Source organism: Monodelphis domestica, chromosome 3, assembly GCF_027887165.1.
Source record: "Monodelphis domestica isolate mMonDom1 chromosome 3, mMonDom1.pri, whole genome shotgun sequence".
NCBI classification, from domain to species: Eukaryota; Metazoa; Chordata; class Mammalia; order Didelphimorphia; family Didelphidae; genus Monodelphis; species Monodelphis domestica.
In genome coordinates, this window is record NC_077229.1 from 15,308,463 (window position 1) to 15,323,977 (window position 15,515).

At 42.1% G+C, this 15,515-nt stretch overlaps 1 protein-coding gene across 2 annotated transcripts; it reads right to left on the reverse strand.

Moving 5' to 3' along the window:
* Positions 1-3,359: 3,359 nt before the first annotated feature.
* On the reverse strand, positions 3,360-15,219 carry LOC100617273 (zinc finger protein 82 homolog). Of its 2 annotated transcripts, XM_007490347.3 has the most exons (5): positions 14,892-15,219; positions 14,030-14,122; positions 12,809-12,935; positions 12,224-12,319; positions 3,360-4,842 (listed from the first exon to the last, which is right to left on the reverse strand). In XM_007490347.3, the coding sequence occupies exons 2-5, from the start codon at positions 14,063-14,065 to the stop codon at positions 3,836-3,838; spliced, it is 1,266 nt and encodes a 421-aa protein (XP_007490409.2). In that variant the 5' UTR covers positions 14,066-14,122; positions 14,892-15,219; the 3' UTR covers positions 3,360-3,835. The 2 variants fall into 2 exon arrangements, with proteins under 2 accessions (XP_007490409.2, XP_007490410.2); XM_007490348.3 differs by lacking the exon at positions 14,030-14,122.
* Between the last annotated feature and the right edge of the window lie 296 nt (positions 15,220-15,515).

The window sequence follows — 15,515 nt, forward strand, 5'->3', positions numbered from 1 at the left end:
ACCCTGGGAGGTAGGTGGTAGAGATTATCCTCATTTTACAGATGAAGAAACTTGAAGCCAAGAGAGGTTAAGTGCCCTACCCATGGTCACACAGCTAGTGTTCAGAGCTGGTTTTGAACTTAGGACTTCTTTAGTCCAAGGCCCAATCTACTGAGCCAATTGCCCCATCTATTTTAGCAGTCAGGGAAAAGCCAAGGAGTCAGAGAAGCTGTAAAAGATGTAGACGAAAACAAATACAGTATCTCTGAAATCAACGGCCAGTCAAATGTCAAATACTTTTCAGAAGGAAGGAGGATAAAAAGAAAAAAATGCCATTATATTTAGTACCTAAGAGATCACTGGAGCAGTTTCAGTAGAATGGTTGGTGCAGAAAAAAGATGCCAAGGGATAGAGAACAGAGTATCTGAAGACATCTAAGACAATTTTGGAAGTAATATAAAGGAAGAGAAAAGGATGGTTGAGAAGGGAAATCGTCTTGAGAAGTACTTATAACAAGTACTCATTACATTATGTTCGTATCACAAAGACTGAATGCTACAAAAATAAATACAAAGTTTCTGGTCTAGAGAGAGGGAGATTTCTGGAGCTCCTAAATCTCATCTGAAAAAAAGCAAATGCGAACATGTGCTAGCTAGCACATAGGAAACACTTGATGCTTGACAATGGCATGAAAGCAAAGTCAAGCTTCTGGTCCTTGACTCAAAAACACGAGAAAAGACTGGAGAGAGAAAGAGGTAAAAATGAGAAGAGCTTCCATCTCCCTACTTAATCCAGAGAAAGGTTTGAAGTTGGGCTCCAGGAGTGTGTCTAGTGGCACCTTATTCACAAGCCAACAAAACAGAGAAAATAGGAACAGAGCTGTAAGCCCAATGAGGCGACCTAAAAGCTATGCCAATCGTAGTCCAGTTAGAATATGGAAACAGGGAATGTGTCAGACCCTACTGATAACCAAGCCACCCTACATGATTTTTTGGCTCATCTTAAAATAATGATGTATTCTACTTGACAATGGAAATTACTTCCTCCCTGTTCCTCCAAACATTCTTGTACTGGCAGGACCTAGGCAGGGCAAAAAAGAACTACGTCACTGCTTCCAATTCAGATGATTATTAGTTATCAGAGCTTAACTGTAACATTTCCAAGAAAAGCTGAATTGGGGATGTATCTGTGGGCATGTGGTAGAGTCAGCAGAGAAAGATTGAAGAGGTAAGAGGGGAAATCCTTGTCAGAATAAGTACTGGAGAAGAAGGGAAGAGACAGAATCAGTCACAGAGACTTTCACCTTAGTTCTATTAGTTGTATTAGTGTTGTATTACTGTTGCATTAATGCTACCATGGAACGGCTCCTGAGTCAAAGGATCTAGGGCTGAAGCATGTCTCTGCCACTTGCTGTGTGACTGTGGACAAATGATTTCTACTTCTCTAAATGGATTTCATCTGTAAAGTAAGGGGGTTGTCCTAGAAGATCTGCTGAGGTCCTTTCTAGCACCAAATCTAGAATCTCGTCATCTCTCCCCTTGTGAATAAAATGAGAGAGAGCAAGAGATGGAGGATTCTGAATAATTTAGAAGAGTGAAAATGGGGGAATGGGCACACAGGAGATTGCCACAGGTCCTCCAATATAAGCATGACAAGTACTTGAGGGAAACACTTACAGGATTGGACCCACTATGGGAAACCAGAGATTTATCTTAAGTTGCATTTTAGTTTGAATCTAAATGTTTTAGTTAAGTGCTTATGAGATCAAAATTCTTCTGACAATCATGATCTTCTGAAGACTTTGCCTTTATGAGTTCTCTCCAGCACTCTAATGTGAGAAAAATCCTGTCTTCTGGCCAGAGAAAATTTTCCACTGACTACATTCTTGAGTTTGTCTCCAGAATGAATTCTACAATAGGATGAGTACGCTGCTGAAAAGTATTCCTACATTCACCAAGCTTCTCTCTAGTATAAATTTTCTGATTTAATAAGTTGTACTATTTTTATGGAAAGCCTTCCCATTCATATTTCATACACAAGGTTTCTCACTAGTATAAACTATAATGTTGAATGTTGGGTCCTCTTTTAGAAGGTCTTCCCACATTAATTATAGTCTGATTTCTCTCCAGTATGAATTTCGTGAGAGACTTCTCTCGTGACTCAGGATATCTCCTTCAGACTTTTTTTTAATGCTGGAAGGGTTCTCAGCAGCCATCTTGTCCAAACTAGATATGGAAGGAGTTCCCATTTTGCCACTCTAAAAAGCCATTGTCCATTGCCTCCCATTCATCCAACCTCCAAGGAGAAGAAATCTTCTGCCTCTCAAAGTGTGCTTTTTAGAAACCTCTACCTTGAGAAATTCTTGCTGACATCAAGCCTAAATTGGCCCCTTTACAACTGGCATTCATAGCTTTTACATTCTGATCTCTGGGACCAATCAGAAAAGGTCTAATCCCCCCCCCACCCCCAGCACATATCAGCCTTTCATAAACTTTTTGTACAGCTGTCTGGCCCCTCGGTCTTCTCCAAACTAAACATACCCAGTTCCTTCAACTGATCTTTCCATTACATGGAGCAAAGTCTTTTACCAACCTGATTACCCTCCTCTAGGCACTCTACTTTATAAATGTCCTTCTTAAACTGCGGTACCCAGAATTGAACATAATATTCCATGAGGTTTGAAGAGGACAAAGTAAACTGGGACTCTTTATACCTGAAGACCTAAATATAAACATAAATCTTGGCTTTTAAACGATCTGTCCCTGGGGTGACCAGGTTGGGTAAGAGCATGAGAAATGGGAGTGTAGATTCATTACAGGCCAGTCACCGGTGTACAGAGTAAAGGGAGTCCCTTAGTGAAATAAGTGGCCGAAGTACCCCAGTCCTTGTGAGGCAAATACTGATTCCTTAATGGAAGGTATTTGATCTTTCATTTTAGTCCACGAAGAACTTTTCAGATTTGACTGTGCTCCATAGTGTATTAACTATCCCTCCTAGGTTTGTATCATTTGCAAAATAAGCATGACCTTATCCAAATCAGTGATAAAAATGTCAAACACACAAAACCAACAATAAATTCTTGAAGCACACCACTAAAGAGTTCCCTTCAGGCAGCTACTGACCTATCAATGGCTATATTTGGGCATCTGGTCAACCAACTAGTCCCAAATCCATTTAAGAGCACCATCATTTAGCCCAGAAATCTCCATTTTTTTAACTAGAGTATGAGAAACACTGTTAAATACTTAATTAAAATCTCAATAAATTTCATCCTGCATCATTTGATAGGATGATTTTGAGGTAAACCTGTCAATAAAGAAAATGCAATTACTCTCTCAAAATCTCTTCTTTAGGAAGCCACAAAGGGCTTTTTGATTGCCGTTTCCACTGTTAAATGCATATTTAATTCAGAGCTATGTTCTGCATCCATTAAATCTCAATCAGTATGAGTCATCTGAGGTCAAATAAAAGTCTTATTTAGTTATCTCTTGAGTATGAATGCGGATGCATAATAAGAACTAATCTCTGAAGGTCTGTGCAGAGTCATAAGACTTCTACCCAATACCACCTTTCATTTAGATAAGAGATGAGGTCTAGTAGAAGACCTTCCCAAATTCATTACATTAGTAAGGCATCTATCTATCCGGTATAAACTTTCTGCTATAGACTAAGAGCTGTGCTCAAGTAAATCTTCCCATATACGATTAATTCATTTGTCTCCAGGATGACTTTTCTGACAAATGAGGTATGTGGTCTGTCTAACAGTCTCCTATATTGATTACATAAGATTTCTCCACAGAATAAACTCTTAATGATTAGTCAGCTGTGTACTCTGACAGAAAGACTTCTCCCATTCCTAAGACTTCTCCCCACCGTGAACTTTCTGATGACGAGTAAGGTGTGTCCTGCGACTGAAAGCTTTCCCACATTCTTCACACTGATAAGGCTTTTCTCCAGTATGAAGTCTCTGATGGCGAGTAAGATGTGTCCACCACCTGAAGGACTTCCCACATTCATCACACTGGTATGGTTTCTCTCCTGTATGAACTCTCCGATAGTGAGTAAGGTCTGTGCTCCTGGAAAAGGCTTTCCTACATTCGTCACATTCATAAGGTTTCTCTCCAGTATGAATTCTCAAATGCATAGTAAGAGCTGTACTCATGCGGAAGTCCTTGCCACATTCATTACAATGATATGGTTTCTCTCCGGTATGAACCCTCTGGTGCATAATTAGGGCTGTACTGAAGGGAAAGGCCTTCCCACATTCCTTACATTGATACGGTTTCTCTCCAGTATGAACTCTCTGATGCATCGTAAGAGCTGTACTCAAGCGAAAGGCCTTCCCACACTCTTTACATTGATGAGGTTTCTCGCCAGTATGAATTTTCTGATGTTGTGTAAGATGTGCCCTCTGCCTGAAGGCTTTCCCACATTCTGTACATTCATAAGGTTTCTCTCCAGTATGAACTCTCTGATGCATAGCAAGAGCTGCACTCAAGCGAAAGGCCTTCCCACATTCTTGACATTCGTGAGGTTTTTCTCCCGAATGAATTTTCTGATGTTGTGTAAGATGTGCCCTCTGCCTGAAGGATTTCCCACACTCATTACATTCATAAGGTTTCTCTCCAGTATGAACTCTCTGATGCATAGCAAGAGCAGTACTCAGGCGGAAAGTCTTCCCACAATCACTGCATTCAAAAGGTTTTTCCCCATTATTATGCGGCCTCTCTATTGCCCCACCTTCTAAGGTGTCTTCCAAATAGGAGGCCTGGGGACCATAACTTGTGAGTCTTTCCTGGTATTCTTCCAGAGGAATGTCCAGTCTCATAAATGACTGCTTGATTTCAGGCCAACTCTCCCAACCTGAAAGAGATTAAAGGTACATAAATATTCTTTCCTCCCATATGCCAAATGTTAAACTATAGAACACATAACACAATCTTATACTCGTGTAGTATGCTTTCACACTGATCCTCGAAACATTGTGAGGTATGATATCTTTACAAAGTAAATTATTACATTTCCAATCAAGAAACCAAGGATCAAAGCAATTCATAAACTAGCCCAATGTCACACTGCTCCTAAATTTGAGGTTCAAACCAAGGTCAGATGAACCCAATTCAAGTGTTTTGTTTTGGTTTTTAAACACTTACCTTCTGCCTTGGAATCAATACTGTGTGTTTGCTCCAAAGCAGAAGAGTGGTGCGGGCTAGGCAATGGGAGTCAAGTGACTTGCCCAGGGTCACACAGCTGGGAAGTGACTGAGGCCAGATTTTAACCTAGGACCTCCCATCTCTAGGCCTGGCTCTCCATCCACTGAGCTACCCAGCTGCCCCCCAAGTGCTTTTTTCATCACACCTTGATGCTTACCTACACAAAGCAGGGTATTTATTCTGTATAGATATCAAGGGGATGTGGATTTTTTAATTAATATCCAATAACTAAATATTATATTTTATATAGTTTTATTAATAATAACTAAAGTAAAGGAACTACCTGAATTCAGCCCAGTCATGAGTAAAAAAGAACATGGGAGGAGTCATAGCAAACCTAAATATCCTCACATAAACCTGAGGATGCTGGAAAAGGTAAAAGGATTCTAGGTAATACAGAAAGGAATTCTGGGTAATGTAGTTTTAGGGGTTCAAGATTTTCCAACAGGGAGAATTAGAACCAAAGGTTAGAAGTTCTTGAAGGGAAGTCACATTCAGGTCAATGTAAAGTAAATTAATATTCTAATAACAAGAACTTTCCAAATCAGATAAGCAACCTTAAAAAAACACAGAATGCTAGCTCTGTCTCTCAAGAGATCATTTAATTCAATTCTATCCAGCTACTCACCAGAAAATCGAGCCTACAAATGAGTGGGGATGAAAGTAGTGAATACAAAATCAATCATAAGGGGAAAGTTTTGTTTTAAGAGGAAGGGGATAAAAATCAACATAAAAAGTATTAAGGGAGAGAAACGCAAACCAATCATAACCTTAAGCTAACAGATAAACAGTAAAAGAAAAGGCAGAATGGATAAAAGAAAAAAAATTCATGAATTTAGGTTATATAAGAAACGCATTAAAAAAGACTCATAAAGAATAAAAACAACATAGTGCTATCCAACAATTCCAAAAAAGCAGTAATTGCAATCATGCCGTAAGATATGACAAAACATAAATTTTCATTAAGAGAGAGAAACTGATTGTGCTTATAAGTGCTACAATGAAACAATATAAAACGTTTATTTCCACACATATATACATTTATGAAGGAGAAGAAACAAACTGTCTAATGAAGGCGACAACATAGAAATAACTGGGTATAAATATATAAGATATATAGAAGGAATATAATCTCAGCTGAGGAGAGGAAAGAGAAGGGAAGATAAGTGGGAAAGAATAAGCTGGGATTTGAGCTGAGCCCTGAAGAAAACACGGATTTCTAAGAGGCAGGAGTGAGGAAGGAAAGTAGTCCAGGGGAAATTGATAGATTATGAGGAAGCAGCACAGCCTAACTCTCTACCATAAGTACTCCAACAATGACAAAGGAAGAGCACTAGACCAAGTGGTGATCATGGAAACCAAAGAGAAACCGTACTGGGTCATTTTACAAGGAAATAAGAGTAGAGAGCAAGGGAATGACTTGAACCTCAATTTCATCTGAATAGATTAAAAAAGAGAAGAAAAGCTAGCCCCAAGATGAATGTGTATGTATCTATGTGTGTGTACACACACACACACACACACACACACACACACACACACACAGTCATGCAGCTTGTGGTAGGAATGCATTCATCTCAGCAGGGAAACTATTCAAATAACATGGAGTCACAGTCAGGATAACACAAGCCTTAGCAGCTTCTACATTAGATCAGAGGGCTTGGAATATGATACTCCAGAAAGCAAAGGAGCTATATCTCCTATCTAGCAAAACTGAGTATAATCCTTTAAGGGGGACAATGGATGTTTAATGAAATAAAGAAATTAATTTCAAACATTTTTTTTAAATCCTTACCTTCTGTCTTAGAATCAATACTGTGTATTGGTTTCAAGGTAGAAGAGTGGTAAGGGCTAGGCAATGTGGGTTAAGTGACTTGTCCAGGGTCTGAGGTCAGATTTGAACCCAGGAGCTTCTGTCTCTAGGCCTGGATCCACTGAGTCATTTAGAGGCCCCCATTTCAAGCATTCTTGATGAAAAGATCAGAATTGAATAGAAAATTTGACTTTCAAATACAAAACTCAAGAGAAGCATAAAAAAGATAAACACAAAAGAGAAATCATAAGGGATTCAGTCAGATTAAATTATTTCTATTCCTATATTGGTAGATATTTTTTGTAACTCCTAAATTAGAAGGATATACAGACAAAGGGTGCAGTTGAGTTGACTGTTTTGAGATAATATAAAAAAAAATAAATTAAGGGGTCAGGAAGGGGGATGCACTGGGAGAAGGGAGCAGGGAAAAGGGGAAATGGAGAAAACTAGTTCAAAATTGAATGGGAATAGAATGAAGTATACTTTTTTCAGCTATATATGACACCTTCACAAAAATTAACAGTATATAAGGACATAAAAACCTCACAATTGAAATTACATTGAGACTGAATAACTATTATTGATCTTATTTAAAATTAATTTTGTCCTGTAACTGCTTAAGTCATGGTTCTCTGTTTCTAAACTTAAATCAGAATTCAGTTAGCTGTAATGAATAAATTTTAGAGATCCAGTCTCCTGTTAAATCATTGTTCTATTCTTGCTTTAAGAAATTCTGCTAACCACAAAGAACGGAGGGAGGTATACAAAAGGGAGTTAGGTCTAAAATCTTTACACCACTGAGCTTATCTTTCAATGATATCCAGTTTCTGTCCAAAAAAGTCTGGGCCATTATCTTTGTTTTTTGTAGATCCACTCAATGAATACTTCTTATTCACAGCACTGAAAGTAAGGGGCTGTTGCTAGTCCCTCATTCCCAACTTCCAACCAATCATACTGTTCCCGTCACCTCTGTTATGTAACCAATCATGTTGTCTTCAACCCCATGTCACCTACCCTATTTTGTTTTTCATTCCATGCTCCCAAAACCTACAAAAGTGGGGCCAGTCTTTTGCTAGAGGTCTTTGGCTGGAAACTGAGGCAGCCATTGATCCATCTTATTCTCAAGTTACCAGCCCTGATAATAAAATGACATCTTGCTCAGCAAAACATGCTTTGTTAAACTTCATTCATGACACAATTAAAGGCAGAAAAGCAGAAATATTAAATACATTCTTTTCAGATCACAATGCAATTAAAACTACTTTGAATAAAGGTTCCTGAAGACCAGATTAAAATTAACTGAAAACTAAATAATCTAAACCTAAAGAATGAGTGGGTCAAAGAACAAATGACAGAAATAATTTAAAATTTCATTAAAGAGATTGACAACAATGAGACAATATACCAGATTTTATGGAATGTAGCCATAGCAGTACTTAGAAGAAATGTTCTCTCTCTCTAAACACTTGTGAATAAATCAATGAATTGGGCATACGACTAAAAAACTAGAAAAAGAACCAATTAAAAACTCCCAATTAAACACTAAGTTGGAAATCTTGAAAGCCAAAGGAGAGATCAACAAACAAACAAAATAAACCATTGGTTAATTTGACTTACAAAGAAAACCAAATTACCGATATCAAAAATTAAAAGGATGAATTCACTACCAAAGAAGATAAAATTAACGCACTTGTTAGGAGGGAAGTTATTTTTGTCCAAATACATGCCAATAAATCTAACAATATAAATGAAATGGATTAATATCTTTAAAAATATAGATTGCCCAGATTAACTGAAGAAACAGAATACTTAAATAGCCCTATCTCAGAAACTTAAAAAGCCATAAATGAGCTCCCTAAGAAAAAAATCCTCAGGACCAGATGGATTCACAAGCAAATTCTACCAAATATTTAAAAAACAATTACTATATAAACTAAAAAAAGCAAAGGAGTCCTAACAAATTCCTTTTATGACACAAAGATGGTATTAATACCTAAAGTAAGAAGAGCAAAAACAAAGAAAACTATAGACCTTTCTCCCTCAATGAATACTGATGCACAAATCTTAAATAAAATACTAGAGCAAACAAATTACAGCGATATATCATAAAGCTATATATGCCATGACAATGTGGGATGTGTGAGGAATGCAGGGCTGGAGCAACATTAGGAAAATGATCAGCATAATTGACCACATCAATAAAAAAAATGACAAAATCTATATCATCATCTCAACAGATGTGAGAAAAGCTTTTGACAAAATAAAACATTCATTCCTATTAAAAACACTAGAAAGCATAGGAATATATAGAGCTTTCCTTAAAATAATAAGTGGTGTCTATCTAAAATCATCATCAAGCATTATCTGTAATGGAATCTAAGTTAGAAGACTACTCAATTTAACCAGAGTTGTGAAGCAAGGATGCCCATTATCACCACTATTATTCAATAGTGTACTAGAAATGCTAGCTATGGCAGTAAGAGTTTTTTGAAATTTAAGAAATCAGAACAGATAATGAGGAAACTAAGCTATCACTCTTTGCAGACAATCTGACGGCATACTTAAGAGAATCCTTAGAAAATCAACTAAAAAGCTAGTTGAAACAACTAACAACTTTAGCAAAGTTGAAGGATACAGAATTAACTCACATAAATCATCATCAATTCTATATATTACCAATAAAACCAAGCAGAAAGAGATAAAGAAATTCCATTTAAAATAACTGCAGACAACACAAAATACTTGGGAGACGGCCTATAAAGATAAAGCCCCAAATTCTATGAACAGAATTACCCAACATTTTCACACAGATAACGTCAGATCTAAATAACTGAAGAAATTAATTGCTCATGGGTGGGCTGAGCCAGTATGATAAAAATGACGATTCTACCTAATTACTTGAGTCATTCAATGCCATACCAATAAAACTAGTCAAAAATTATTTTACAGAGCTAGAAAATAATAACAAAATTCATCTGGAAAAACAAAAGGTCAAGAATAAGGGATTTAATGAAAAAACAATGTGAAGGAAGGTAGCCTAAGAGTATCAGACTTCAAACTATATTACAAAGTGGTCATTATCAAAACAATCTAGTATGGGCTAAGAAATAGAGTTGTTTTGATAATGACCACTATGTAATATAGTTTGTAATGTACCTAGTCACCTCAGTGGTCAGATTTCTTCCACCTTCAATCAGCACCACTGGAGGAAGGTGAAGTGCAGTCATAAGACAAGAGGTAAGAGATTCAGGAGCAGAGAACAAGGGAGGTAATGAATGGCTACGAGATTTGGTGGGAGTGGAAGGAGAGTGAAGTCAGAGCCTGAGAAAGGAAGGAGAGCATCCGTTGTCCTGGGACCCCTATAAAGATCTTTCACCAATATCTGTATATCTTAAGTAAATACAATAGCTGGACCAGAAGTTGGGCCCAGAATGAAAAATGAGGAAAACAAGAGTAACTGAGGAAGTCAACAAGTTTTTTTAAGGACCTTCAATTTCTCCCTGAAGCAAAGGCCTGGCTTTTTAACGGTGATGCAATGCAATGCAAATGATGGCCTTTGAGGGACAGCTTCACATGTCAAAGGTATAATATCAACTTTTCAAAGGTATGATGTCCCTGCAGCAGTCTTCTTTACTGCCGATCACACCAGCTAGGGGCCAACTATTAGAGCCCAGAGTCCCCAGTGGTTGACTCTGGAGGTAATTAAAGCCAGGAGAGGAGGAAAGGTGGTAGTAATGACAAAGCCAGCCTCTAGTTTACAATGGACAGACAGTAAAGAGTATAAATGGGCAATTTTCAGAGAAAAAACATCCATGGTGAATAATCACTTAAAAATCCGCACCAATCTACTATTCCTCTAAGAGGAGAACACGAGAACAACTCTCAAGTTTGCAAAAATAACTAAAAGTCACAAAACAAACCCACATTCCCTCCCTCAAAGCCTGATGGAGAGCAGCCTGAAATCCACTCCTGTGAAGATCACTGCCAGCTTCCCAGGCGCCCTGGCCTCCCCTCTCCCAGTCTCTGTCTTCCCTTCAGAGCACGTCTCACCTAGATCCCCTCTTCTCTTCTCTTCACTCACAGAACCACTCCTCTCATTCAGGTCCTCATCACTTCACACCTCTCTCACCCTCCAACCCTCTGACACTCCCTAAAGCTCAGTCCAACCAGGCCGCACCACTTCCCCCAACCCCTGCCCCCATTGAGCTCCTACAGTGTCCTACTACTTCAGGATCAAAGAGAAACAGCTCTTTAACAGTTAAAGGTTTCCATCCCCTGCCTTCATAACCTACCTTGAGCCTCCTCACTTCTCCTTCTCCTCAATGCAGTCTGGGACCCAGCTATCTGGTGACCTCACAGGTCCTTAAACACAACATTCCATCTCCCACCTCGTAGCCTTTGCCCTGGCTGCCCCCTAGGCCTAGAATGCCCTGCCCTATCACCCTTCCTTCTTAGCTTCCCTGACTTCATTCAAGACTCAGTTCAGATCCCACCTCAGGCAGGAGGCCTTTCCCAGTCTCCCAGCAGATAATGTCTTTGCTCTGAAATTACTTTCACAGACTACTCTGTAGCTCTTTCATGGACCTAGTATGTGGACCCATGCTCTCTCTCTGGATCAGAGTGGGAGCTCCCTGGGGGCAAGGGACTCTCTTTAGAGCTCCAGGGCTTAGCGCCGAGGTTGGACACAGCAAGTGCTTAATAAGTGCTGGCTGGATAAGTTACAAAATAATAACCATCCCACCAGATTCACTTTCACGGCTTGGGACGTGCTCATTCCCCAAGCTTGTGACAGCAGCATTATTTGCAAGGTACCAAGAGAGAGGAGTGGAGTGAGCTGCTCACCAATAAATCCCCAAGCCAAAGAAATCACAGGCCTGGAAGAAAGCCACAACCACCTACTTGGAATTACAGAAACAGATACCAAATTTCTGACAACATGTCATGGAAGGAAGACCACTATCCGCTTCTTAACTTGGATATGAATGAGGATTGCCAAGGGCCTCCGAGAAAGAGTCTGTGCAGAGTAAAAGAAGCTCAAAAGGAAGGACGCCTGTCAGTGGACAACACCTTGACAGGACAGCAGGATCTTGTCAGACAGGCTTGGCTCTTCTCCAGGCTGAGGGAGCTGGAAGGACATTGGAAAAGTCCTTTCTCCCTGAAAGACCAGCCAGCTGCGATGCTGTCTGCCATAACCTATGCACCTGTTTCACTCACTCACCTGGACGCAGCCCTCTTGGGACAGCTCCCTCTGGTAGCCAAGGTTCTTCTCCTCGTTCCAACTGACCAATCATAGCTGGTTTGGAAACGACAAGTCCTGTTCATTGGGAATGGATAAATGTTGTGTTCAGAGTCAGCTTGGGAGTTAATCCCAGTCCCTTCCCTGTTTGGGGAAAAGTAGACATGCTGGGAATGCCAAGAGAGGAGCATAAAGAATTGCTTAGAGATCCGGTGTTGTCTGTTCCTAAAAGTAGAATAATTAGGGTCACAGACCAGATTGTGGGCTCAGACAGAAAATTCGTCCCTCTGGTTCAGATGATTGACTAATGAATGCAATCAAGGCCACCTAGTCCACCATGTACGGTTAGTCCTGGAATACAGGCATGCTTTGCCTCCTTATTCCACCCAGACATCAATCAAGCTGATTCCCTAGGCCGTGCCACCAGCTGACTGCTATTGTTGTCCACAATCTCCCCCATCAGGAGTAGAGCACCCTCCGTGCCGAACCTGGACCCCCTACATCCGAGGCCTCTAAAATCCATGCCTCCAGTTGCTAGGCAAGAGAACGACTGTGACGAGTCCTTACCTAGGAAGACCAGGTTGTGGTAGTTCTCCAGCATCACATCCCGATAGAGTGCCTTCTGATATGGGTGCAGGTGCCGCCACTCCTCCTGAGTAAAGCCCACAGCCACATCTCTGAAGGTCGGCAATTCCTGAAAAACCAGCCAGATTTATGGCTTCTCAGAGATCATCAACAGGAACCTGAGAAGCCAGATCGATGCCAGTGTTCAAAAGCCTGGTCTTTATGTTATCCCTGGCACAACTGATGGCATTCGGCAATTTATCTAATACTTTTTAAAAATACAGTTTAAGAATTATTTAAAAGGCAGCTGGGTGACTCAGTGAATAGAGGCAGACCCAGAAATGGAAGGTCCTTGGTTGAAATCTGGCCTCAGATAATTCCTAGCTGGATGACCCTGGGCAAGTCACTTGAACCCCATTGCCTAGCCCTTAGTGCTCTTCTGCCTTGAAACCAATTCTAAGGATTCTAAGACAAAATGTAAGGGTTTTAATTAATTCTTTACAGGAACTTCATTTCTAGGTGAAAAAAAAAATCAGGACCCAAACCCTCTCATGCCGTCAATCCACCCCACCCATCCTCCACATTGGCTTGGTCTGTTCTCACGTGGGTTCTTCCTCCTCTTTAGCTTTTTGGGAATAAAGATTCTTGGCTTATTTCTTTTAAGGCACAAGCCATGAACCAGGTAAAGGAAGGTCTGGCACAGAGAGAATGCCAATCGGCATGCTTGTTCTGGTTTAGACATTCAGTTGTGTTGGACTCCAAGTGACCCTGAGGGATCTTCTTGGCAAAGACATTGGTGTGTTGTGACATTTCTTTCTCCAGTGTGTCACCATTTTACAGATGAGGAAATCGGAGGCAAGTGGGGGGAAGTGACTTGCCCAGCGTCACCCAGCTAGGAAGGTAGGAAGGGTCTGGGGCCAATCTGAACTCAGGTCTTCCTGGATCCTGGCCTAGGGCAGCACCAGTTTCCAGACACCTTTTTAATTAGCAGGAATTGAGTGCTGAGCACAATTAAGGGAAGGGCTCTTCTACAGCCCCCATTCCACTTCCAATGGTCCCACCAGGGGAAAGGGCCCCTCTCCCTCTCTGCTCAGCCAAGGCTCCCGCTATCCCACACCAAGTCTGAGCACGGGCTGCTTCTGGGAGGTTGAAGAGTGCCAGCTCCGAGTCCCTCCGTCTGTCCATCCTCCAGTCTGCCCCCTCCAGTCCCAGTCCCCTACTCACCCACTGACCCCCGGCAGACAGGAGGCCCGAAGCCATGACTCCCCCTTGAACTATAGGTACGAAAAGGTGGCAGAGGCGTTGGCTGCAGGAGGCCTGGAGAAGGCAGGGACACAGGAACTGACTTGGCTTTGGAGCCCCCAGACTTGGGGTCTAGAGCCTGCCCCTTTCTCCTCCCTACCCCCCCCCAGCCAGGTCAGGTCTTCTCCTCTTAAAAGGAAGGGGAGGGGGACAGGAGGAGGAAGGAGTCATTCTAGACCTGGGTCCTGTAGGAGGGGGGAAGGGCCCCGTCTCTGTCCAGAGGGTCCTGAGAGAGGAGTCTGGGGAATTGGGGGAAAGGGGGGTGTCAGGAGATTGAGGGTATCAAGGAGTATGGGGAAGGGGATTCTAAATAAGGGACTCTTGGGAAAATGATGGGTTGGGGGGGAACCTAGGAGACTGAAGGGGGGGAGGAGTCATAAAAGAGGGTGCAGAAGACGGGAGGGGTTGGGGGGATTCCGAGGAGCAGGAAATTGGGGGGATCCTGAAGAGAAGGGGCTCAGAAGGAAGCTTGGGGAGACGTCCTGGTGAGGGATCCTGGGGAAATGAAGAAGATTTGGGATTTGGAGGGGTTGTGCTGAGGAAGGGTTTGGGGGGGGCGTCAGAAAAAGGGAGTCCTGGAGGGAGGTCAGAGATAGGGGCGTTTCTCGGGGAAGGAGGGTTGGAGGAAGGAGTCCTAGAGCGAGGGGGCGCTCAGGTTGGGGTGGTTCAGGGTCCAGGGAGTCCGAGGATCCCGGGTCCCGGGGGGCTCCATGCAGCAGGTCTAGCCCACATCGAGCTCTGACAGCTGCCGGGGTTGCAGCCCACGGCTGGAGGGGTCACTCACTACGTCCGTGTCCGGGCAGGGCGTGCAGGACCTGGGGCACGGCTTGGGTGCAGGTTCGGGCTGTCAGGAGAAGTCTACATTGATTGCTTTCACTCTGGCCTCTAGCACTTGGTAGCCGCGCCTCGCTGAGGTGGCGCAAGAGCAGGGGGCGTGCCAAACTTCCGGTATCGAAGGCGCTCAAGGAGCGGAAACCCGTGTGGGGACGGACTTTCCTCCTCTTGATCTGGCACGGCCTTCTGGGCAATGTAGTCCCACGGTTGGGCGTGCTCAAGAGGAGAACCACGTGGGAGGTGTGGCCTGCATGAAACTCTTAGAATCCTCCAGGCTCGAGGGAACTTCCCCCGGCCTTGCGCTCATTGTCCACCTCGGGGGGCGGGGCCATAAGGGTGGCCCAATCAGAAGTAAGGCACCTCCGTGCTCTTAGACCTCTCTTTGACTAGATCTCAGATGACGCTACCCCAAAAGTTTTAGTGCCCGTTAAAGCCCTTGAAGCTTGGTGTTCAAATTATCAAACGTTGGCTGATCACTCTTGATCTATATTCATTATTAAGGGCAGCTAGGTAGTAAAATGGATAGAAGATCAGGCCTGGTGACAGAAAGACCTGAGTGCTAATGTGACCTCAA

Excerpts from the sequence above, each read along its gene's own strand:
- LOC100617273 (XM_007490347.3), bottom strand. The coding sequence starts at position 14,065 with ATGGCTTCGGGCCTCCTGTCTGCCGGGGGTCAGTGG. Across the intron at positions 12,936-14,029 it reads TGTCTGCCGGGGGTCAGTGG|GAATTGCCGACCTTCAGAGA; the intron begins GTGAGTAGGGGA and ends CTGGTTTTTCAG. Across the intron at positions 12,320-12,808 it reads CCACAACCTGGTCTTCCTAG|GACTTGTCGTTTCCAAACCA; the intron begins GTAAGGACTCGT and ends CCCAATGAACAG.